Source organism: Hyaena hyaena, unplaced genomic scaffold (assembly GCF_003009895.1).
Source record: "Hyaena hyaena isolate Hyena2069 unplaced genomic scaffold, ASM300989v1 scaffold_148, whole genome shotgun sequence".
Lineage (NCBI taxonomy): Eukaryota > Metazoa > Chordata > Mammalia > Carnivora > Hyaenidae > Hyaena > Hyaena hyaena.
In genome coordinates this window covers 200,253-225,907 of record NW_024080780.1, presented here as the reverse complement: position 1 = coordinate 225,907, position 25,655 = coordinate 200,253, and the positions used below count along the sequence as shown (strand labels likewise).

At 44.9% G+C, this 25,655-nt stretch overlaps 1 protein-coding gene across 4 annotated transcripts in view; it reads right to left on the bottom strand.

The window, feature by feature from the left end:
- TRIO (trio Rho guanine nucleotide exchange factor) overlaps window positions 1-25,655 on the bottom strand; it is a 349,937-nt gene that overhangs the window by 205,538 nt on the left and 118,744 nt on the right. For all 4 annotated transcript variants that reach the window (XR_005529593.1, XR_005529594.1, XM_039238832.1 and 1 more), the window contains exons 2-6: window positions 25,117-25,191; window positions 14,712-14,826; window positions 8,396-8,588; window positions 5,465-5,977; window positions 3,854-3,976 (exon numbers count right to left, since the gene is read on the bottom strand). Coding sequence is in view for 2 of the 4 variants with exons in the window: in XM_039238832.1 (XP_039094763.1) it covers window positions 3,854-3,976; window positions 5,465-5,977; window positions 8,396-8,588; window positions 14,712-14,826; window positions 25,117-25,191 (1,019 nt within the window). In the remaining 2 variants the exon portion in view is untranslated. The remainder of the gene's footprint in view (window positions 1-3,853; window positions 3,977-5,464; window positions 5,978-8,395; window positions 8,589-14,711; window positions 14,827-25,116; window positions 25,192-25,655) is intronic.

Genomic DNA, 25,655 nt, shown 5'->3' with positions numbered 1-25,655 from the left:
AAACTGCAAAATTACAAATCAAGTAGCAGAGAGGCATACTGTCTGGCACAAAGCAACCTAGTACACAAGTGGGCGCACAGACATACCATGACTCACTCGTTGGCTTCGAATCCTGAAAAGGGTCCAGACGGCAAGCCCACTGCTAAGCAGTCACCCAGAACTGACAAAGCCCAGTGCTGCAGGTTTTAACTGGAACCCAGGAACTACGCTCTGAGGAGCAAGCACAGGCTGTTCTGTGTAGATGCAAGCTCTCCTGTCTACATGAGCCCCAGGCGCCTGTCAGTTTGGTGCCAACAGAGAACCTTCTGGAAACGGATCTGCTTTCTCCACGGAAGAGGGACCGAGGCACGAAAGGGAGAATGCTGCGTGCAGACCGCCAATCAAGCTTTTCTACTCTGCGAAATGCCCACCTTAAAGCCCACCAGTTTAGTGTGAGGCTGAAAAAAATAAACACCTCTCCCCCAAACTAGTTCTCACTATGGGATTCCCCTTTCCACCTTCAGTCACCTTTGAGGCCCCCATTCCAGGGAAGGCAGCGGTGAAGAACGTGCCCCTTCAGCAAACCCCAGCTGCTGTTCTCCATCACAACACTGCTCCCTTGATGGGTTCCCCAAAACCCAAGACACTTCTTTCTTTGGCTCCTCCCTATCTAGCCACTAAATCTGATAACCCACCTGTCCAGACCCCTCTCCATGTTTCCCGCCTTCCCTCCCTTCTCACCATGGTCCCCTGGGCCACTGTCCCACCGCCACACCCCCCACAGCAGCCTCCTCACTGCCACCTGGCCTGCAGCCTACCCAGGGCGCACCCTGAAGAACACACCTGTGCACCTGTCCATTCTTTACTTGTACCATCTTCTACTCATTCTTTCCCTCCGTTTTCACCCAAAGCTAAACTAGGTAGAGTCACTCTGGGATCAGACCCCAGCCTCTGAGTTCCTTTTCTGGGCACATCTGCAGGCTAGAATCATCTAACAGATGTGCAGGGAGAGAGGGCACCTGAGGAGCTGTGACAGTTGGCCAAGGCCACAGTCAGTGGGAAACAGGCCTCAATGGCTCTTGACCAATAGTGCTCTGAACAGCATCCTTTAGTCAAAACTAACTGCCCCTCTTCTCATACGTGTTCTCTCTCTGTAGTTGTGGGCCGTTCTGGAAACATGCTTGTAATCCAAAACACTTGTATATCAAAGTGAATTTCAAGAACCATTGGCTCGGTTGTGACCCTGCGACGTTTCGTGCCACGTACTACTTGTATTGCAAGACATCACTCTTTTATCAAGTTTAAGTTTGTTAGAAATGTTTGCTCATCTTGCGGAACACTCACAGAACAAGTTACTCCCAAATCCAAGGTTTTATGTAATTGCTAACTTTTGCTTTGTTTGTATCATTAAAGAGGAAAATCGACCCCAAGAGCCTGTTGGGAAGAGCATAAGCAGATGCTCTGCTAGAGTCCAGAGCAGAACTCCCCATTCAGATGGCTCCGCTGTGGGAGCCTCTGCGGGTACTCATTCCCACCGAGACTCTGACGTGGCCCAAGTCACACATTCGTGTCCTCCCACAGACCACTCTACATAGACGGTACCGGTCTGTGGATTATGGATTAGACCCTTCCTATGGCTGCATCAGTGACAGCACAGATAATGGAACGTGGTGGCATGCGGCCCAAGAAACACCCTCTGCACAAGTATGCACCGTCCAACTCCCTGCATTACAGTCTCCACCTCCAGTTCTTACCATCACAGCTCTTAAAAGTATCTGTGACACACAACGAGCCCAACTGCGGGTGTCCCTTAGCTCACTTTCCTTAGAGACTGTCAAGCGTGCATACTGATGATCAGCATTTCCACGCTGTCAAAAACCGTTCAGCACACTGCAGGCAGCCCAAGAGAGGGCTGAGGGTCACCAGGCCCTTGCTCTGCACAAGGAAATGCCCTAGACAGGCAGAAAGCACTCAGGGGGCCGTGGACGAGAAGCGCAGGACTGGCATGGACGTTCTCCCTGGGGCTGCCGCCCGGCCAGGCACAGGTTACCCTGCTCTTTTTCAATAAAAACTTTAACTTAGAAAAGACTTAAACCTAAAAAAAAAAAAGACATCATCCATGCTTCTAAGAGTTTTTCTTTTAATTTTCTTTTTTATTTTAGAGAGAGCACGTACATGGGTGAAAGGGGCAGAGGGACAGGAGAGAGAGAGAGAGAGAGAGAGAGGGAGAGAGAGAGAGAGAGAGAGACACTCTTAAGCAGGCTCCACACACAGCACAGAGCCCAACACGGGGCTCAATCCCACGATCCTGGGATCAGGACCTGAGCCAAAATCAAGAGTCGGACGTTCAACTGACTGAGCCACCCGGGCACGCCCAAAAGTATCTTCTTTTAACAATGTTTTTAATTGGTGATAACATGACTACTAGTAATCACCATTTATCGAGTACTTATTAGGTGTTCATCATCTTAGTATCTTACAGATAGAGAGGAAATGATAGAACTGCAGGGAAGGCAGACATAATCCCCACTCTGCAGATTAGAAAACTCTACATTCGTACCCCACGCTGCTCTCTCCCACACCGTGCTCCCCATCTTCTCGATCCTAAATGTGCCACTACTAACGCTGGGTGGGGTGCGAAGGGATTGTCTGTTCTCGTTTGTCTAAAGTATATGTTAGTATTTCTTGTTTTTAAAGCATGTGGCACAGGGTACTGCACACCTTCTGCCAGTAGCTGCAGTGTCAGACCAGTCTGAAAACCCGATAAAAAACTTCTTGGGAAGATATTCTAATAGGCTTCCTCCAAAGGTTAACATTTTGGCTCTCCTTATCTAAGCTCAGGTTTGATCATTTACACCAGAAATTCTCTTACCTCAAACTCTAGAACAGATATCAAACTTTTCTGATGGCCTCTGTAACAAAAATTTTGTTGCTAAATGTTATCTTTGAAGCTACCTAAATTAGAACATTTATTTGACCAAACGTAATTAAATGGTATCTTAATTATTAAACAAAGACCATCTTCCTACTGCTTCAATGCTCTGTAAAAAAAAAAAAAAAAAAAAGTTACAAGCCCACGAGTGGTTAATTCTCACAAGATTGGCTCAAAGTCCAAACTAAAATGCATTGTCCCTGAAAAGGAAATTTCTAGAAGTTTAACTATCTACAGAAAGAACACATATCTTATAGAACAACATAGTGTTTTATTTCAGTTATATTAACTTCAAAAATGTAACAAAAGTGCTATTTAGAATTCATTGGTTTTCTGCCGTTTTGTTTAATAGTCCCACAACAACCCCCATCTGGTCACAGCAGGCCACGGGACTCGGGGGCATCAACCCCAAATAGAGCCAGGAGTCCAGGCACGGCGCGTGGCCCGACCCCGGTTCTTCGGTTCGGCTTGGAAGGAAGTGGCATGTTTCGGGAGAACTGGAGGGCGCCCCTGAGGTACACAGCAGGCGGCCTGGCTCACTTCTTCCTCAGAAAGGGCAGCCAGCAAATGGACAGCAGCTCTCGGGAGAGTCACGTGGCCACTGAGCAGCCTTTCTGGGGGCCCTGTAGGCTCCTAAGAGGGACAGCACCCGAGCTGGCACCAAAATCATCCGTGTTGAACCGGCCAAGTAACTAGTTCAAGTTTTACTGGTTTGTTTGCTTGTTTCCACATTTGTGTTTGTTTAACACTTCAGAGAAGCTGCAGGCACTGCTAACAGCGAGAACTTCCCACACTTGGAGGTCAGCTGCTACCACCAAGTCGGTAGCTCCCGCGGCCCCGCCGGGGCCTCCTGGCGGTGCGCTGGGACACCATCTGTGTGAACACTTCGTGCCTGCTCAAATCCTCTCACACAAAGATACATCTATTCTGAACGCATCTTACCATACAGTTCATGGCAAAGTGGTTGTGCTGTGTCTGCAGCTCCATTGCGTGAGGATGGCTGGTCCCAATCTCCGTGTAGCTGTTCAGAAACAGGCCCTTGTTGTGTGTGATCCAGTCAAACATCTACCAGAATGAAAACAGACAACCTGCGATCACTCCAGGGAGAGAAAGTGCTGGCACAGGCCCGGGAGCGGGGCCAAGCCACACAAGCGCAGTGCTGTTCCTCTGATAACCTCTCAGGGATTTGGTTATCAGAAGATCCTTGACTTCTAAGAAGCAAGCAGTTCTGAACATGCAGGGTCTATAGGAAAATCTTATGTCTAATGCTTTCCTTTGACTGATGAGGATGTAAGGAGCAGACAGGTAAAAAGAGGTACTCAACCCTCTCCCCCCTCCCAGCTAATTAAAACACTGCTCTTCAATCAAAGACCTGTTAGTTGAAATTAGGGACTTAAGGTATCCGGACCAGTTTTGCTATGCCCACAGATTACCGAAGCCAATTCCAGGGACTACAAGATCATATACGCTTTAGTGCAAACAGTATTTTAAACACTGTGTAAGGGCAAACAATGAAATTTGTCATAAAAATAAAAATGACGAGGAAAAAAATTTAATAATGACATCTCTCTCAAATACAGATACTACCTGGTAAAGGATGTCAATTATGTTGTTCACAAGGAAAACAGCTGAGGAAAAAGGAATAACTATCAGTCAGTCCTGACATCATAACCTGAACCAGAATCCCAGATAGTCACCTGTTTATCTAGTAATTGAAAGGAAGATTTTCTGGCTTCTTTGACAAGGCACTTCTTTAAACACAAGTACATTGAATGATATGTTAAAAGCTTGCCAAACAATGGTAGTGGCTTGTCATTGTTTGAAACAAAGGTTTGTAATATTGGGTTGTTTTTGGGGTTTTTTTGGCTTTAGAAAATATTTTCCTGTCCATGAAAAAAATTCAATGAGCTCAAATTGAGAGAGATCAATTCACCCATATTCATGGCTTGCATCACAGTCCTATAAATAAGCGTCTGTTTCCACATAGCTAAGGCTGACTTAGCCTGTGACACATTCACTTGGACCAGTTGTTTTGTCTGAAGCATAAGAATAGAATGAGACTGTAAGTAATCACTGCCCATATTTCCCAGGAGCTATTATTTTTAACACATTATTCATCTTTTACTTTAAAAACACACTTAGTAATAGATCTGAACAGTGTTTTGTCACTGGCTATAGATGAGTAGAAGAGCAGTTATCAGCAAAATACATACATAATTACTGCTTTCGATAATGAAATTCTACAAAGTGTCCATTCCTTTAACTCAAGATACCATTCTCACCCACCCTGTGGCCGTCCTAAAGCAAAGTGTCAGTAATTAGATAATTCAAAGTCCCTAAAACGGCACTGGCTTGCACAGGGAGAAAAGCGGGGGGCAGATTTCGGGCGCACCTCTGACATGACACTTGCAGGTTCTGAACCAAGGCCGGGAGAGTGGCTTACCCTTCCTTGGCCCTTTCTCCCGACCACAGCAGCCCTGGCTGCTGGGCCCCAGTGAAGCAGGAAGCCTCCCTCTGTGTCTCATTTTAGCTTCCCTCTCCCTGCTCCTTTACCTTCTCGGCATCCTGTTCAAACAGCCTCAGCTGAAAGCACTGGTCCAGCTTCAGCTTCCGCACGTGCCACATCTGATGCAGGTGCTGCCGCGTCGAGTGCAGCCGGTCCAACATGGCAGACACCTTGGGTAGGAGGCTCTGCAGGTCCGCGTTGCCCGACCCGGAGTTCTTTTTGGGAAAGCTGTCACTGCTCTGAATCCTCTGCAGCAGCTTCTGTCCCTCTAAATCCAAGTCTTCTATGGGGGCTTTAATCACCTTCTTCTTCAGCTGGGAGTGCTCCTCGATCATATTCCGAGCCCCCTCTAAATCCTGAGGCAACTCCTTCTTGGCTAGGATGTCCTGAAGTTCCTCCAGCCGAGACAGCATGTGGGTCGCATTGCTAATGTAGTCTTCAAAAGCAACTCTGATTTCAATCCATTCTTCGTGGTTGTACTCCAAGCAGCCATCAAACTCGGGGGTGAGCTGGGAGGGATCAACTACTTTGGTAAGGCCTTCTAAAGAGACCATATTTGTCTTAAGGGGAAAAAAAATCATGTATGAGAAGATGAACCAATCTTATGTGGTCTTATCAAAATGCAATCTGCAATACTTAGTCACAGGTTTTCAAACTTAATCTAGAGAAAACATACCTTGGTCTGGCTCCATAAAAAACAAATGTAGATGAAAGAAGCATGACCAGTATAGTCAGTGAAAGATAAATCTACTGGGCAACACGTTACTCAGAACTCCTAAAATTATAGGATATGTATCTCAGGAGAGCTAAAGAGACTGGATTTCTTTCCAAGAATATGGAAATTAACCCACTGTCTTAGGCACATTTACCAGGAAATGTCTTAAATTGCAATACAGAGCAGATGATTTACAAATTTTACTTTATCAATGCATCCTTTCTCATGCACACCACTCTAGCATCTCACTTCCAACAGAAGACACTGGAGTGGCCTCCTCCTATCTGCCATCAAGCTAATGTCCTCCCTCTAAGGACACTGATTTGTGAGCTGATCATTAAATGATAAACAGCTCTCCTGCCAGACCGCCATCACCACTCACCCTGTCCTACCTCGACCTCCCATCACGTGGCAGATGCCAGGATATGAATGACTTTTTAAAATTTTACAAAATATACAAAAGTTAGCCAGAAAGGGGGCGGAAACTCCTGTCACAAAGCTAAAGGCAGAGGGAACATTTCATTCATTGCGATAATCTCCACAGTCCTTAGAATAAGCCTCTACATTTCAACCTAACAGTGACAAAGTTTTCGTCCTTTACAATCTAAGCAAAAACCAGATTAACCTCACACTACCCATAGGCATGGCTGCCGGGTTACTACCAATACTGTGCCTCAGGAAAATGGGTGCGGGGGGTCATTAAATGCAAAGACAAAGTGAAACGAAAAAGATTTGTGGCTAAGGAGCAAAAAAATAAAACAGAGAAAGGCTGATTTAGCCCCACCTCTGTCACCTCCAGCCTCCGAGAGACCAGCTCCAGGCTGGCTGGCACGAGAACCTACAAAGATCAACAAGCTGAGCCCGAAAGACGGGCGGCTCCCAGCCCGGCGCGCTGGCCTCAGTGCGGCCATAGGTTCATTCCCGTCTCATTTGCTCAGACTTCTAATAACACCCATGGATCCAACCACTTCACAGAGAGAGGCTGAGGCTGGTGACAATGTAGAGACAATAAGCTCAGGAGAAAAGCTGGTACAGGTAAATTTAAAGGCCCAGAAGGAGAGATCAAAATGAGACCAGGAAAAACATGAACGCATTATATTGCTAAACCATTATTTCTGCTTAAAACGTGTGTAACTGGAGACAACACGCCTTAAATTCTGTGTCAGGAAAAGAGTATGACCCATAAACTGTCATCCAAAATCACTCCCTACTGTATGGAGCTGAAGGCTTACTGATTTCATCTTTTACCTAAATCTCTTGAATGTAGTTTCCAATGAAAACTAAACTCAGGTATCAGGCTGAAAATCAGTGCCACGGAAGAAGATATTAAAATGCAAGTAATACACATGTGAACAGAAGTTAACGGGTAACATAAAGCTTAAGAATTAATTCTGCGTGACGTGCTTAATACTACCGTTGCTGTTTATCTTAGCAACACACGTGAATACATCACTAAACCCTACAGTTTGGGCAAGGCTACTAACCAAAAATTATGACATCTTAGTAGAAAACACTATTACAGAACAGGGCATGAATCCATTTTCAAGGTGGCCAGAATACTTTCTTCCCATAATCCTCTCATTACACTGGCCACACCAAAGTCTTGTCAGAGCCCTGGTAGCTGAAGGAGAGGGGTCAGTGGGAAGGAGAGGAAGGGAGTGGCAGCCGAGGCTTGTTTCACGCACTGTCTGGGAGACAGTGACCTTATGTGCTACTGAATGCAGCACTTGGTGTCATTTTCAAAGGACTATCTCCCTTCTCATAAATGAAAACTGACACATGAAATGCCTAACAGATCATTCTCTCCATGCATCAAGGACAAGGTGGAAACTCCGTTTCTTCCGGACATGTGAAGCTGGGTGTGCCTCCACGATGTTCCCTCATTTCCAAGACTGAGGCAATAATACTGAACCTGAGGCCACCTAAAGCCCCCTGGACTGGAAGGTAAAGCTGTTTTATCAGAAGAGGGAACCTCTTCCTTGGCTACACGCTCTGTACCTCAGCGTCCCCACCCTCCAAACCCAGGAGAACCAGAGCCTGTATCTCCCTCTGGTAGAATGATCCAGTAGGATGACGAGATAAACGAACCAATTTCTGTTGTTTTCTGCAGTAACTAAGTTTACATCCCACACGCACCTAAGATGGGCAGCTCCCGTCTAATATGTGGTTTAAAAAATCTGTTATCTAAAATGAGGAGGAAAAAGTCACCTTTCAATAAACCACACCTATTGGTTTAACTGGTCTGGCTACACATGGAAGTTACCTCAAATTCAAATTTAGAACTGCCAAAATTAGTCCTCTGTTTCTGCCAGAAGTTGTCTGGCTTGATTATCAGTGCGACGTGGATGCAGCAGGGGAAGGACTCCTGCAAGATCTTCAGCAGGGGCTTGATGGAGTCCCACTTGGACCCGCGCATGTCCACAATCACCGTGAAGCCTCGCTTGCAGACTTCTTCGCTAGAGAAAAAGAAAACACAGGTTTACCAGGGGCCTTCTCCGAGCCCCACCAGGTGAGGCGATGTCTGCGGGGCTCCGTACGGGCAGGTGGGCTGGTGGGGAAAGGGTTTCTCATCTCTGTGTATTAAATGATCACATTTGTTGTCTAGTGACAGTGGTGAGCACTGGTGGGGACAGACCCCTGCCAGGTGCGCAGAGCCCAGGTGGGGAAGGTCACAGGCCAAAGAACAGCGGTCACACGAGCCTCCTGGGCTCGGAAACCACCCGTTGCAGGGCACTGGTGATGGCGGGAGCTTCCAGTGTCCCATTTTGTCCCTTTGCTGGCTCAGGACCCTGAGCTATCTCGAAGGTTCCCTGGGGTCCCTGGCACCCTTCTGGTGAGGTTTTGGGGGTAAACAGTTTTTCATAGTGATACCAAGACTTATTTGTCTTTTTCACCAAGTTATAGCGGTGACACTGCCGGCCCACAGCAATTCCCCTCTGCATTCTGGCAAGTTTAAACAAACAAAAAGAATGAGCAGTAAATACTAGTAGTTTTATTAAACCTCAACCCCTGAGTACATGGGAAATAGATGTAATGCACTTCCATAATAAAGAAAATCAAAAGTCAAATCATCCTTAAAGAGAGGTTCAAAATCCTTAGTCACACTTGGTGATAACATCAGGGTTTGTGCAGAAGCTCTCCGAAGGCTTTGGAATGGCCTTGCACTTATGGAACGACCGTAATCTAGCTATTCTGTGGTGGACACACGCAGTCCATGCAGGCGTCTGATCCTGGCCAGACGTGAGCCAGATCACGACTGCTGCTGAGGTCACGTGGGATCACACCCGCGGCCCCCAGCACCCAATGACTAACAACCCAACATGAATGTACTGGGCCTACAGGAAAGATATCTGACATTTTTCTGCCTCAGGTAATTAATCATCTGAGAAACTAGTCACCATTTACAGTCATAAATTCATATAGTTACAGCTTATAAATTAAAACTCAGAAAACTAATTGCTACCATTTAAGTGAAGTTAAAAAGTGAAAATAAATGAAGTCAAAATTAAAACCAATTTCTGGGACACCTGGGCGGCTCAGTTGGCTGAGTCAGCTAGATGTTGGCTCAGGTCATGATCCCAGGGTCATGGGATTGAGCCCCGAGTCAGGTCCATGTCCAGCATGCAGCCTGCTTGAGATTCTCTCTCTCCCTCTGGCCCTCTCCCCTGCTTGCACTCTCTCTCAAAACAAAACAAAACAACAAAAAAAATTAAAACCAATCCCATGTTCTATTGCACAAGCTCCCCTCTACCTCCCCCCCCACCATGAACGCAGACGTGCAGACACCACTCTTTTCCTTATCTTGAAGCATCAGAGTAACCGTCGTTCCAAATTTCACAGATGCAAAGTTCCTGTCAGGGCTATGTCCCTGTAACATGTCACAAAAACATTGCAAAAAGTCTGTGGGGACAGAACCTGAGTGGGTGGCAGCACAGGTCCCAGAAACACGGCATGGAAATCCAAGAGATCAGCCTAGCTTCTCACTCAGAGGCGGAAACTGCCAGGAGTGCTTTGATAAACTTCTGTCTACAACTCCTATGAATATAAAGTCCTAACGAGTTCACACTAGCTCATACACCCCTCCCGACAGCACGTCCTGTCTCAAGTGGGTCCTGGGCCACGAACCAGGGAACAGCGCAGGCCTCCTTCGTGAATCCTAGAAGCCAACCGGGCTTCCAGAAACGTCTCCTAACACCTCCCAGGTCACCAAGAGCATTCTAAACCCCTCCGGGCTCTGATGGGGCTTGCAATCGGGCATGACCAGCCTGAGCAGGGGGAGGCTGCCCCAGCGAGGCCTGGCACTACAGATGCTCTGTCTGCTGCCACACGGCAAAGGCGGGCCACCGTGCGGTGCGGCAGGCCCCTCGGGCCTTAGTGGGTATCGCCTGCAAGCCTGCACTCAGACATCAGCCTTCCCCATATTAGGGTCAGTTCTTGGGCAAGTCTGTGCCTATCATCACAGGGTGCTACACAGCATGTACAGAAACCTGTTCCCTCCCCCCGAAAAGGGCTTAAAAGGAATCCTGAGTAACTCCAGGCTCAACAGCAGAAGCGGGTCAGAGACCACCGCCGGAAGGTGCCAGAGTCGGCCTGGCTTACAGAAGGACCACTGTCCACCTTCCTCCACAATCAAACCAATCACCAAGCAACTTTGCAAGTAGTGAAACTAGGACCCAGTTAAAAGCTGGTCCTGGTTAAGAAAGCAGTGACTTGTGGGGCACCCAGGGGGCTCAGCCGGTGGAACGTCCGACTCTTGAGCTTGGCTCAGGTCATGATCTCACAGTTCCTGAGATGGGGCTCTGCATCAGACTTTGCACCTTCAGCGCAGGTGAAGAATCTCTCTCTGCCCCTCCCCCACTCATCCTCTCTCAAAATAAACAAACATGAAAAAAAGAAAGGAAAAAAAGAATAAGAGATCAGTGACTTGTGGGTTCCGCACGAACAGCTCATGAACATGGGCGGCTGTGTACAAGACAAGGGGTCCATGCCGCCGTCCCCGGAAGACCACGCTCCCTGGAAAGTACGACCACCGACCAGTTATTTTAGCAGTTTCATCTAAGAAACTCATTTTATCTGTGATATAAGGCAATTTTAGATAAAATTAAGGTCCTTTCTCAATCCTGGCCTCTGAAAAAGAGGAACGCTGCTCAGCTCCTAGATGAAGAAAGTACCTTTTTATATGAACGTTCATGAATGAATCAGTTAAAAGTCTTCCCATTATTTCATCGGTGACAAAAGGGAGTGGAGGTGGTTTATCCATGTAGCCACTGTAATCACCCTAAAGAAGGTAAGATGATCTAGAACATAATTAGTTACATGTATTTCAAACGATAAGAGCAATAAACACCTAGAGAGGTACCAAGACTGATGTTATTTTCAGCACTGTGTCGGAACCCCAATTATACCAGCAGGAACTTCTAGTGAGACTTGCTTCTCCTACATATAGTGGAAAATTTCCTTGCAAATTAACTCTATGAAAATCACTCTATTACTCCGATTGCTTTAGAAAGGGGGGAGGGGGATGGAAGGGAAGGTGACTCAAGTAATCCTCAAACTACTCACCACTGCTCAGATCACTTTGTGCTGACCTCTGAGGGCCACTTTTAAGAGGCATGTGCAGAAGAAAACCAAGATAACCCGGCTCTAGAGCACACGTCAAAAGGAAAAATAACGGAAGGAAAGTGGAAGAGCAAGTAGTAATGATGGAAATCATCGTCCTGTCTCTGAGTGTGTGTCAGGTACTGCCCTGGACACAGGCGTAAGTAACCTCAGTCGTTACAATACTCCCACGTCACTACCACATTTGTACATCAGAAAACTGACAGGAGTAATGAACTTGTGACAGGTGACAGCTGGTCTGACGCTGCTGCCCGTACTGTTTTGATGGCACACGTCTCCACATCCACGAACACGGGGCCCTGTGGCTGTTCTGCTGAGGGACAGCAGAAGGCTACCTTCACACCACAGAGGCCATCAGCAGTAACGGATAGGGAAAAGAAGTCCGGCGGCCCCTGCGAAGATTTACCCCACTCTGAAACTATAGCGACAAACAATCAAACTTAAACTTTAAAAAATTCGCACACTGTTAGTTTGAGGATGATTTTCCTGCTGTGTGGCTAAGACTGAACAGCACTCCTGCCACCCAGCATTCCACGGAGGCAGAGCAGCTCAGGTTTGGCCCGGGCAGACCCACGCAAGGGGGCAGAGGACTCATTTCATTGTCCCCTTTCTCTATATAGACCACTGTGAAATATCCCCACGATCACTTGGGAAATGGGTCACTTACAAGTTAATCCCACTTGCCTCATTATGAACCAAGACAGGCAAAGCGACATTTCTTGCCATCGGGAATTGTAAATACAAAAGCAAACCGAGGCAATGAAGCAAGGTGACTGTGCTGAACTGCGGAAGGGTCACCCCACACACTTCAGTATTTGTAAGTGAAATGATAGGATTCTTGGGTTTTTTTATAAAATATTCTGGGGGGCGGAGAGATCAGAGAAAAACAAGACGGACAAAATCAGATCGTCACTGAAGCTACACTACCCTCACTACTTTTGTGGATGTTCACAATTCTCCACGACAAAGTTTCATGGGTTTAAGTGGGTCACACAGATGATCCAAAATACACACGAATCATTTTCTTTATGATGTCAATTGAAATAAAACCAAGTCTTAATATTTACAATCAACACAGATTTTAAAAACAGATAGCAAGTTGCCAAAGTTACACACAGTCATTCCATTATGTACATGTTTTCGACAGTTGTTTCTTATCACACTATATGACGAGTATCACTTTGGTTGGCAGAGCTTTATTTTCTTACACCGTCCTCTGTATTTCTGTTTCTTCTTCCACCATTAGTACAGTACACCATTAGCACACAGCAAGAGCCCCCTAAGTGGTACTCACCACCTACAGTGCTATTTATAAATGACAGTGCGTAGAACAAAACTTCTAAACCCCTTTCTAACTCATGGTATCAACGGTTCAACAGCCCAAGAAAATACCAGAGCAGGAGGAGAGAGTGTATGGAGGCCTCTGTCACTTTGTCCTCGACGATGCAAAGTGACCGCTGTCTCATAAAGGATTCCCAAACGGGAAAACCCACCAGCTTCTCAGCAGGTCAGGCCTTCAAGAGCAAAAGCTGACTTTCTCTGCCACAGCAAGGATGGGTTACAAATGGGCACTGCTGTCTTCCCTCGTTTGTGGCAACCTAAATAAGCCACGGGTGTCCCAATGCATGTGCTGTGGCAGATCTGACAGTCACCTCCACCTCTGAGGACCCATTAGTGCTGCTCCGGACCATCTCTCATTATTCTCTTGCATAACATGGTCACTACCGTGACTGTCTACTGCAGCCTAGATAGTGGCCAAGTTCTCTTCCACACGTCCTCTCCTCGCTCGAGCATACTGATTGTGCCCTTTTAGCACATGCATTCCCTTTGCCTCATAAGGAAACACCCCGCCAACTCCCCCCACCACACACACACAGTCTCTTTCTGCAGGCATGTCTAAATCCCTGGACTGTATCAAAGTGGTATCCTTTTTCCAAAAAATCACCTAGAAAATAAAGCTTTGCCTGTTCTTAGTTTTCTTCAGCATCCACACTCAACCACCCTATCACTAATGGGGCCTCAAATGGAATGGGGATTCCCAAACGTGGCATATTACCTTGTAAGGATTTTTAAGGCCCCACCAAACATTACGTCACTAATCAAGAGACTACTTTTAAGAAACCGAAGCTCAGAGGTGCCCAGGTGGCTCAGTCAGTTAATCGTCTGGCTCTGGATTTTGGCTCAGGTCATGATCTCACAGTTCACAAGTTTGAGCCCTGCATCAGGCTCTGCACTGACAGTGTGGAGCGTGTATGGGATTCTCTTTCTCCCTACCCAACCTCCACTCACATGCACTCACTCTCTCCCTCTGTCTCTCAAAATAAATAAATTAACTTAAAAAAATAAATAAATAAAATAAACAGCCCTGAAGCTCAGCCTGAAGACCGAAACACATTATCAGAACGAGCATTCCATTTCTGGTCTTACGTGCACTGCATCCTGGTTGCCAGATCCACCAAAGACCGTGCGCCTGGAGCACCACATCCGCATCCCAGCCTGGTGGGCGCCCCAACCCTACCACCTCCACACAGAGCTCTTCAGGCGACACACAGTCCTGCCCTCCTCACACCCAGAAGCGCTGGATACAGGACAGAATGGTCACAAAACGGAGATAAGGAGAAAGATCACGGGTCGCCTGGGTGGCTCGGTCAGCTGAGCGTCCGACTTTGGCTCAGGTCATGATCTCATGATCTCACAGTTCATGAGTTCAAGCCCCACATGGGGCTCACTGCTGTCAGCGCAGAGCCTACTTCAGATCCTCTGTCCCCCTCTCTCTTTGGCCCTCCTCCGCTTGCACTCTCTCTCAAAAATAAACATTAAAAAAAAAAAAAAAAACGGAGCCTTAAAAAAAGGAGAAAGATCATGATTTTAGTTCTATACTGTTTTGACTGCTTGGAACTGAAGCCACATGTGTTGGGACGATGGGAATGGCGGGAAACCATGAGCCACGCAAAACTTACCTAGGGATACAGGCTAGATAGGAAATCAGTCTCCTGAGATCCTCCTGTCGTATTCTGTCGTGGTTGCTGCGGGCCGGAAAGGTTAAAATGGGGCCTCCGCGTTTATCTCTGCCGCCTGAAAACACAAGCATTTGGAGCACACTTAGTCAGAAACAGAGAGGATGGGACCCTGCACACCCCTGCAGGTCAGCATGCCCACCCGGCCACTCGGCAACGCCCTCCCTCCACCAACCGCACAGCCAGGAACGAGCGAGCAAAAGGCAAGAACCCCTGCCTTGGCGGAGACGTGGCTGGGCTACTTTACCCCTCCCGGGACCCTGAAGAACAAACCCCAGTGCTGCCTGCCACGTGGGAAGCCACCACGAAGCCTCGTCTTTCTCTTCCTGCGTGCTTCCTCTTTTCTTGAATTTTCCATCTGGAGGGAACACGGTTCCACGTGTATGTGCTTCATTCACCTTAAACCAAAGCCTCCTCACACCTAACCTCTTGCTGTCCCCCAAGCCGTCCCCTCCCCCCACCCCCGCCGGCATCTCAACGAAACTGGGTTGTAAGTCTTGCAAGAAACAGATGGGAATGGTCTCCAAACTTCATGCTGATGATGGTGTCTTATAATCTGAGCTCTAGGGCCTCTTCCCTTCTCCAGGGCAGTACCTGACCCCAGTGGTCAAGCTCCACCAACCTCTCACACAAAGTCCCTCCCTACCCCCCCCCCCCTCAGAGATTGGCATTTGAGAATTTTACAACAGAACTAAGTTACCTTAAGGTGTTTAGAAAAATTACATCACATAGTAAGTACAACCCTCAGGTGACTGGCAGGTGCATCCCTCATTAACATACCAAAAATCCTAATGAAGTCTGTTGGTATTACTGAACATTTCTGGTGAAATTTCTAGATATATTTTATTACTCCCATCACTGTTTTCAGAAAATAAAACAGAGAAGGAAAATCTAGCCTTCCCAAGAGGATCCTTCCTTAGTTTTACAGCTCTGGTCATCTGTCTTCATTTTTTTTTTTTTTAATGTTTTATTTATTTCTAGGAGAGAGAGAGAGACAGCGTGAGCAGGGGAGGGTCAGAGAGAGAGGGAGTCACAGACTCTGAAACAGGCTCCAGGCTCTGAGCTGGCAGTCATCACAGAGCCCGACGCGGGGCTCAAACCCACGAACCGCGAGATCATGACCTAAGCGAAAGTCGGATGCTTAACCGACTAAGCCACCCAGGCGCCCCATCTGGTCATCTGTCTTCAGAGGAATAGCAATAAAACCTCAAAAATTCAAGTCACAACATGAAACTCTTAATTAGTTTCTCATCTTATTTACTTCATCAGCAGAGGTAAAATTAAGCAAGCAAGCAAGCAAACATTAACAAAAGAAAGCAAGATTCTTTCTTTTTAGAAAAGCCAAAAAAATGTTCAGCACAAGATGTTGGAGTTTTAAAAACACACTTCACCAATATGGATTTTTACCACTTCCTAGAATAATTAATAGTGCCTCTCAACGATAATGAAATTCGGGGAACCTGGGTGGCTCAGTTGGTTAAGCGTCCGACTTCGGCTCAGGTCGTGATCTCACAGTTCGTGGGTTCAAGCCCCACATCTGGCTCTGTGCTAACAGCCAGCTCAGAGCCTGGAGCCTGTTTCAGATTCTATATCTCCCTCTCTGACCCTTCCCTGCTCGCTCTCGCGCGCGCGCTCTCTCTCTCTCTCTCTCTCTGAAATAAATAAAACATTAAAAAAAATTTTTTTAAATAATGAAACTCAATTCTGATTCTGAACACTTAAATGATCCACATATACTGTTTGGTCAAGCAATCCAGAAAAATGTTAAATTATTTACAAATCCAGTCGTTTGGGTACTAAATGGGAACAATGCTAAATCATAGCCACTGATACATGCTACATATGGTATCAAGTCCTTAACATACAGGCTCAGGTTTCACCATCACAGGACCCCATTAAGAGGTTTTATCATTCCGGCTTTATAAATAAAGATACTAATGCTTCAAGAAGGATGGGGGGAGGGGCTCTGGCTGGCACAGTCAGAAGCGCACACAACTCCTGGTCTCAAGGGTTGTGAGTTTGAGTCCCACATTTGGTGTAGAGATTTCTTAAAATAAATAAGTGAAATTAAAAAAAAAAAAAAAAAAAGACAATGGGGCTATGCCACATGGTCGCATTTGGGTCCTTCACCCTGACAAGAACTTAACAAAATTTTTCACACTAGTAGTTTTAATTCTCTCTAAAGTAGCAAAGACATTCAGAAGGACAACTGAATGATGGTTCCTAAGTTTCTTTATGAACAAAAGGTACTATTAAAAGTAAGAAGCAGTACTGTTATAAATGCCAGAATGTCATCACCAAGTAATCTTCTGAAATATCAGATAGTATTTTTAGGGTAATACCTATGAGGGCCATTGGTATTTTGGGGGATTACCTCTTATCCCCAAGATAAGACAGGCAACAATTTCAGTATTTTTTTTTTTTGGTCTCCCAACACTTTGATACTTCTCAAAAGAGAATCCATCTCCCTGATCAAAAATATTGCAGATCCACATACAGAAATTTCAGTTCCTAAAATGTACTATGATATTTGGCTGAAAACATTCACCCCACCTTTGGTAAAGAGAACAGCATCTAACATCGTCCTGGACCAACATTCTAAACTTTTTAACGCAAAGTAGTATTTGACTCAGCAGGGAGACCAGGTGACAATGACCCATGTTCAACTCCTCCCTCTGGGTCATCGTGTCTCACAAAGCAAAGCAAGCAAGGCATATGCGACACCATGGGCGCAGAAAGGAGAATCCAAAACTGCCACCAAGGACACTCTCGTGGGAAACGGTCATTCTGCTCAGCAAGAAATAAATGCCAAGAGTGCACAGGAGCTCTGACCGCCTCTCCTGCTCTGCCTCGCCTGTCATCTGGGTGTCCCCCAGCTGGCAGCACTGAGGACAGTCCCCTGAGACTCGCCAGCAAGCTCATCCACCAAACAGGTTCTCACGTGTGTCCTTAAAACAGCATATTGAAACCCAAACTTGAACTTTAAGAGAAAAAAAAAGACTTTATCTTTTTCCTTTTCCCAGAACAGAGCTTCAGAAAACTCACTGGGATAGTTTTAAAACTTCATCAAAAACCACTTATGAAGTAAAAACTGCATATTCTCTATTTAAATAATCATTGTTTTCACTTACTCACCTCCCTGCATCGGGGTGCATCTTCCAACCTGTGGCATGTCAGTCAGTGACAGGCAGGTGTCAATCACCCATCTGCTGGCCACGCCCCCCCATGAAGTTAAAAAAAAATCTGAGAACATAGTATGAGTTCAAAGAGGCACTCTGAGCCTCTAACAGGCTTAAAATCATTGCTACAAACACCTATTTGGATTACACTCTCCAAGATTTAACCTGGTGCCAATGTCATAAATGCAGAAGATACACAAAGGAGAATACCGTCCGGCTTATGGAGCACAAAAGTTACAGCTTTAAAGTTCTTCTTCCTGAACTAGTAACAAGAATGATGCTTTCACTCAACAAAGCTTCACTTACTGGATATACTAGTATATGTATCTGACGTCGACCTGCAGCCTCAGGGAGAGGCAAGTAGGGCATATCAGTCCTAGTTTATAGACCGGAAACACAGTGCCTCAGTTTCTACAATGAAAAGAAAAGGGCACTAAACCCATCTCCTGCAGGTACCAATGTCCAGGATATCTAAGAATGAATGGGTCAGAGTCCCTGGATTGCTACATGTCTGTGATCAGAAAGTACCAGCTTGTTAAGGATCGTCTGCCTATCTAAATGCTGTGTTAGTAAAACAAAAACAAAACCAGAAAGTATAGTTTTTGTTCCTAATGACACTGTTGTATTTTTAATTCCTACAAAAACTGTGCTTCTTCTCCCCATTCTCCATTTTACTTCTGTAAGGCACCTTTCACCTTGTAGTAGGCTACTGGGTTTACGTAGTCCTTTGGTCTGTCTGTGTAACAGGCCAAGTGGAAGCTCTATGAAGAAAGGCGTGTTTGCTCACTCACTGACATCAGTACACACTTTTAAGGTCTAGGAAGAGACTGGAACAAAAAGTATGCTCAATAAATAAATATTTGCGGAATGAGTGGATTCTGCACGAAGTTAATTAAAAATACCTACTATCGGCATCAGGAAGTTGAAAACAGATGTGCATAATGAACATTCCTACAGAAACACAGATGCTAAGTAGACTATGGTTCCAGTCCATGTGGGAAAGAAGGCCAAGGAAGCCTCGCATTATAGCTGCCAAGTGTCTGTGTGACACTTCCAGAAACCCAGGGACACTTATTTTCTCTTCTAAAAGGTGAAACTCCAGGGAACGTGGGCTCTGGAGCAGCATGGCCCAGAATGACCACAGAAGCAGTTAGATTCCAAGTTGCCTCCTTTTCTCTAAATAAATTAGGAACACACCTTTCATCCAGCTCAAATGAACTTCTCTTGTCAGGAAGGTGTATTTACTCTGAGGAGTAAAATGTAAATCTCAGTGAATCAACTGTACTTCTCTCTGTATGGCCCTTATTTTAATTTCTGGATTACAGCCCTAGTGCAAATGATTCTTTACGCACCCTTCCCCAGGAGCAGGGTAATTCATAGATCACGAAGAGCAGATTTTACAAAAGGAAGCTCTGAAAAACCATGGTTTGTGAGAGAGAAATTGTGGCTCCAATCTATTAAGCCTGCTGTCACTAACCAAACTCTGTTACAAGGTGTCCACTGCTCCCCCCCACCCTCACTCTACGAGCAGCCAAGGCCCAAGTGGCCCCAAAGCCCCTTACTTTCACATGCTTGCCTCCTGCCGCCAAGTCCTGACAACTAGAAACTGGTTTACAGAGTATTTCAAACAAAGACTGTACACGGACTCTGGATGGAGCACTTGGAAGGCCTCTGGCAATACCCAGCCCTTGGTCTGTCACCATGGCCCTGGGCTGTGCCAGATACTAACAGGAATACCCAAGATGGACGGGAGATACCCTCTCCCTTTTCCAGAAAATGCAGAACTCTGCAAAAGTGAACCAAGAAGAGCAATGGTCAGTAGTCCAGTACGAACAGCAAACCTCTGGCCAGTCAAATCCCACCCTCACTTGCAAAGGTGAATGATGTTCCCCTTGCACCCCAAAAACAATTTCTTCTGAAAAAGCAACCCTAATGTCTACCAATAGGCAACCGACTGGACCGAGTGCAGTACAGACACACGAAAACAGAGTTTACACAACTGTAAGAAGATGTGGCGTCTCTGTACTCATACTCTGCTCTCCAGACTAGTGTTTCAATGAAACAGCAAGCAGAAAAAGCGGCGCACTGTACCTTCTGGTTTCCCTCTGGGAGCGGAAGGGAGAATAGATGGAGAGAGGAAAGTGCTCAGATTTTACAAGGGTAAGAAAAAAAAAAAAAACCGAAAGAAAACAAAAACAGGCTTCCTTTGGTGGAGGGAAGGTACAGTAGAAGAGGCAGGGAGAGAAACACCTTCCTGTACTTTAACTTTTTTTAGATTTTAAGCCTGGAAGGATGTGCACATTTTACCTAAAACTGAAGCAAGACTGGGTGGTTGGTTTTTTTTTTTAAGCTTTAAAAATTTTAAATGAAATGAAACAAATGATCTGGAGTTTCAAGTTGGCAGCAACTAGACAAGGAGCTATTCTATGGGATTTCACAGCTACAGGGCTGCGTGTTCCCGGAGGCATATACCCTCAGGACAATAAAACAACAACAGAAGCATCAAAATACATGTAGTCTCATAGTTTAGCAGTAACATCAGCGTTACAATGTAAACAAGCAATTATGTTGATGAGGGCAGGCACTAAGATTTTCACTATAAGGAAAAGGAGATGGAAATATAAAATCAAAAAAATATATAATACCTGTAATCCTAAATTTGAATTAGAAACTCTAGTATAAAGTAATGACATCTTTTCTTGTTAAAAAAATACTCATATACACATTTTATACACACACACACACACACACATTGCCTGGATGTGTCCAGGGAGAAAGCACAGACATAGGGACCCACCTAGGAACAGCCAGCTTCTCTAGCGCCCTGTGCCCTTCTCGCATGCAAAGGGACCAGGAGGCTTAGGGAACTGGCGACTGCAGATGCGGGACAGGAATGGGGGAGCTGGCCTGACGCACTCTATACATCATCAGCAGAAACAACCTGGAGGGCTAGAGGGCATGGTCTCAAGGGCCAATCTGGAGACACTGCCATTCGGTCAGAGATGAGAAAAAAATTATTTTTAAAATTTTTTTAAAGCTTATTTTTCAGAGACAGAGTGTAAGCCAGGGAGGGGCAGAGAGAGGATGACACAGGATCCGAAGCAGGCTCCAGGGTCCAAGCCATCAGCACAGAGCCCAAAGTGGGGCTCAAACCCACAAACTGTGAGATCAAGGCCCGAGCCGAAGTTCAACCAACAGAGCCACCCAAGTGCCCCAGAGAGGAGAATGTTTTACTTTCATAAGAGATGAGAAAAAAACAGTGTAACTAATTAAAACACATCAAATATTAAAAATCACAGCTTTTTTTTTATCAGTCTGAAATGACTAATGGTCATTTTTCATTCATCTAAAAACTGATAACAAGAATCAATCGTTTTTTTCTGCTTTTCTTGTATTAACTCAGAGTAATCAAAAAACTGATGACGGGACACTTCTCTTAGAGAATATCTAAACCGATAAAGAACAAAGGATGTGGGATGCCGGAGGGTCTCTGTCAGTTAAGCATCCAACTCTTGATTTCAGCTCAGGTCGTGATCTTACGGTCCTGAGATTGAGCCCTGCATCAGGCCCCACACTGTGGAGCCTGCTTGGGATTCTCTCTCTCCCTCTGTCCCTCCCCTGCTTATATGTGCACAAACATCCTCTCTCAAAAAACAAAACCAAAAAAAAAGATGTAATTAGAATGTCACCATTTTGCATTTAGTAATGAACTGATAATAAAATACCAGATTCTAAACCATGATCATCAGTGAAAGCTTAACATCACGGAAAAAGAAACTGCCAACCACACCCCCTTCCCCCCCTCACAAATAAAACTCCCAGTTAAACTACCCACCACCACCCAGTACGGGTTTTTTTTATTTTTGCCTTCTTCCTGCAAAATCTAAGCTAGGTCTCATCAAGCCTCGAGACCCAGCTCCTAGTTTACAGGAAATAAGGGGGAAGGAGAGGAAGGAGAACATGTTAACTGAGTACCCATGGGTGCAACCAGCAAAACTACAATGCAGGGAACTCTACAGGAAGACGCCCAGTTCCCTCATTAAATAATTAACACAGGGGGTAAGATAAATAAAAGGATAAGGAGTAAGAACCTACAAACTGAGAGAAACAGCCATACGAACCAATTGCAATGTATATCCTGTAAAACAAATTGTGAGACAAGCAGGGAAATCTGAATATCGACTGGCCTTTTTTTTATATTAAAGAATTACTGCTCACATTTCAGTTTTGTTAATGGTGTTGAAGTTTTTTTTTTTGTTTTTTTTTTAAGGAATACAGATGAGTGAACCATGGATTCATGGAAATTCATTATACTACTTTCTCTCCTTTTAGATGCTGAAATGTTTTACGATAAAAAGGGGGGGGAAAGCATCCTTAAATCTGGTGGTGTTCAGTGAATTCCTTTGAGGTCCAAATCCTAATGGCATAGGAATCACATCAGTGGTTGAGTATACATATACATATGTTACATATTATACAGTAATACATACATTAAATAAAATGTTAAATATAAACTATAAAACACTTCTTTTACTGCCCCTACTTGTGACCGGAAGCATGAAATCAGGTTTGTCCCCTAACCTCATTTAATGCACCATCCAAAGGAACTGGTAAGTACTTTGCTGTCTTACCTATGTGTGGTGAGGACTGCTTTTTACAGTAGCTGGAGAGGAGCCTGAGGACCAGAAATATTCAAGTTCAAAGGATCCCTACTGGGTTTTGTTGTTGTTGTTGTTGTTGTTGTTTTTTAAAGAGATTTTGACCTAATAAGTGACTCATGGAATCACTGATCTTTTGGCCTGCTTTTTCAAAGCCCTGGTTATTCCATTTTGATTTAATTTACTAAAAGCTACTCATATCGAGAGCTTTTACAAATGCACCACAAATAAACATCCCCTAATACTTTTAAAAACAAGGTCAGAGCAGGAAGTAGATTGGCAGTTGGGAGCCAGGAGGTAAAGGAACAGGGGACAGGGGAGGGGCTTTTTTGGATGCGATCAAATGTTCCAGGATTAGACTGTGGTGATGGCTTCACACCTTGTGAACACCCTAAAATCCACCAAATCATATACTTTTAAAGGATAGATTTTATGGTATGTGGATTATACCTCAATAAAACAGATTTTACAAAACAGGATTAGAAGTATACATTTTTCAAAAGTTTATTCCTTCACTGTTAACCTTTCACATAAAAAAATCACCCTACATAGTAACAAATGTGTTTTTAATTTAGTGTTTTTTCCCCTTTTCCTTCCCTAAACAAAATAACAGCAAGCCTAAGAAAATCAGCCAATGATATCATGCTAACATAACTTGCCAATTCCAGTTATAAAGTAGGAAATACTATAAAATTGTGGTGGCACCCACCAATTCCATTTCCCTATCACTGCTGCTGACTACCATCTCAGTAATTTAAAAGTTCTGTACTAGTAGTTTGCTCCAGTGAACTTCCCTCCCCACTAAAAAGACCCAATTTTAATGAACCCTGAAGAATTTAAAGTTTGATTACAGTCAAGATAAACTCTGAAAGACAAATGACTGTATTTCTTCAATTAGTTTAAAGGGAAATAGTTTCAGCTTTGATAGTAACTTAGATAGAAAACAACATCATGAGGGGTACCTGGGTGGCTCAGTCAGTTAAGCATCTGCCTCTAATCTAGCTCAGGTCATGATCTCATAGTTTGTGGGATCAAGCCCTGCATCAGGATCTGCGCTGACAGCGCTTGGGATTCGCTTTCGCTTCCTCTCCCTCTCCCTATCTCTCTCTCTCTCTCTCTCTCTCTCTCTCTCCATCTCTCTCCCCCTCTCAATCTCTGTGTCTCTTCCCCCACCCCCATCCCCACTTGTTCTCTATCTCTCAATATAAATAAAACAAGCAAGCTCTCTCACCACAGATCAACTTTAAAAATAAAAAACTGAGGAACACATGGAACTGGCTTTAAGCCTTCTTACTGACGCCCCTACTATTTATAAGCAGAGGCTTCTCCTTATATTAGCTTTAGAATCCACCTGTAAACTACAGAATCAGGAGTGGACGAAAGGCATGAGTCCACATTATGCAGTTTGTCGATAAATCATTGGGAAACAGCAAAGGCTACTTTTAAAACTTGGTGTATTAGAAGCCAAGAGAGGCTGCTTTGTTCTGTTTTGTTTTGTTTTCTTCTGTAGCACGTATTCTCAACTAGCTAAAGCATCTTTCTTTTCACAAACTTCTATCAACCTTCCAAATGCATTCTGAATTAGATTCACTTCAGCCAAGGCATCAAACAGTATTTAAGAGACGCCAGGAAACACCACTGGCCATAGAGGTGTGATTAGTAACAGCCCCACAAGGCGCTGCACCCTAAATATAGACCAGTCCCATGTGCCAAAAGGACACACCTAACATATAATAGCTGCTGGCAGCGTTATACATTTAAAATAAAATGTGTTCTAAAGGAGACTCAGATTGGCGTATCATGCCTGTTTGAGAAAGATAAAAAATTATCAGGGGAAACACATCCAGGAAGACTGTCTAACAGCACATGGCAATCCACACATTTACTTCCTGCTGTAACAGAGCAGAAAAATCCACACACTTTGGTTTTGTAGCATGTGAACTCAGGCCAACAAGGTCAAATACCCAATGGCCCTTCGGTTCGTGTAGGAGGGAGCCCCCAAAAAGACAGCCCAATAAAGCCCCACAGCTGAGCCCCTATGTGTGGAGGAGAGCCAGATGCTCCAAAGCCTGAGACACAGGTCACTGGGCCTCCGTGGTCCACAACATGGGTTCCAAGAACCCCAGGACCATGGGACAAAAACACCGAGGAAAAGAATTCAGGACACATCCACGTACAATCACATTCCCATCACTTTTGGGGAGACTACGGACTTCTAAACAATCAGTTGTTTTACCTAACTGAATAGGGAAAAACCACCAAATGTTTGGTGAATGAAAGACACAAAACGTATTTTAACCACCAATGCTATCAGACTTATAGTGGGTGCCTACCAGCTAAAAGAAAATACTCTGGGCACTAATTTCTCAAGAAAATGCTACAAGAACAAAGCAGTTAGAAATCCACTGGAAAGCCAGCACTTCCGTGTGTGAGTGTAAGATTTCAGACGCTGATGGTGTATCAGAAGCAGTCAAATGGAGCAGTAACGTAGATCAGAAAGTTCAACTTTACCTGAAAGGTACGCAACTTTTTCCTTTAATATTGGCAAAACATCCATAGCTTTCATTTCATCGTTTTTTCGAAACCCTGAAAAACATAAGGAGAAAATCAAATTACAAGGTTGCTTGAGTGACATTTCATTTCTTATCCATTCTATCCTGTCCCAGTACAGCAGCTTTACTCACACCCATTAAATCAACTGCAGAAACAGCATGTGAAAGTATCCGGATTCTATGAAGGAAAGACTCTGATCACAGAATTATCTTCTATTTTAACGGCAAATATCGATTTGCACACAGACCCAGAGGCTCCTATACCGAACAGGCCCCAGGCCATTTGTAGCAATAAAGACCTTGTCCCAAAAAAACACAGGATGTGAAACCAGTCTGGATCATCTCAAAAATCATTTGAATCCTGTAGATTACCTTAATCTGGCAAATAAACACTGGCAAATAAAGAAAGCGACAGTATCATGTTTTAAACACTGAGGTTGGTGCATACGAAAGCCTGTAGGGGGAGCTCAAAGTCTCCTCCTACCAGAATCCACTGCA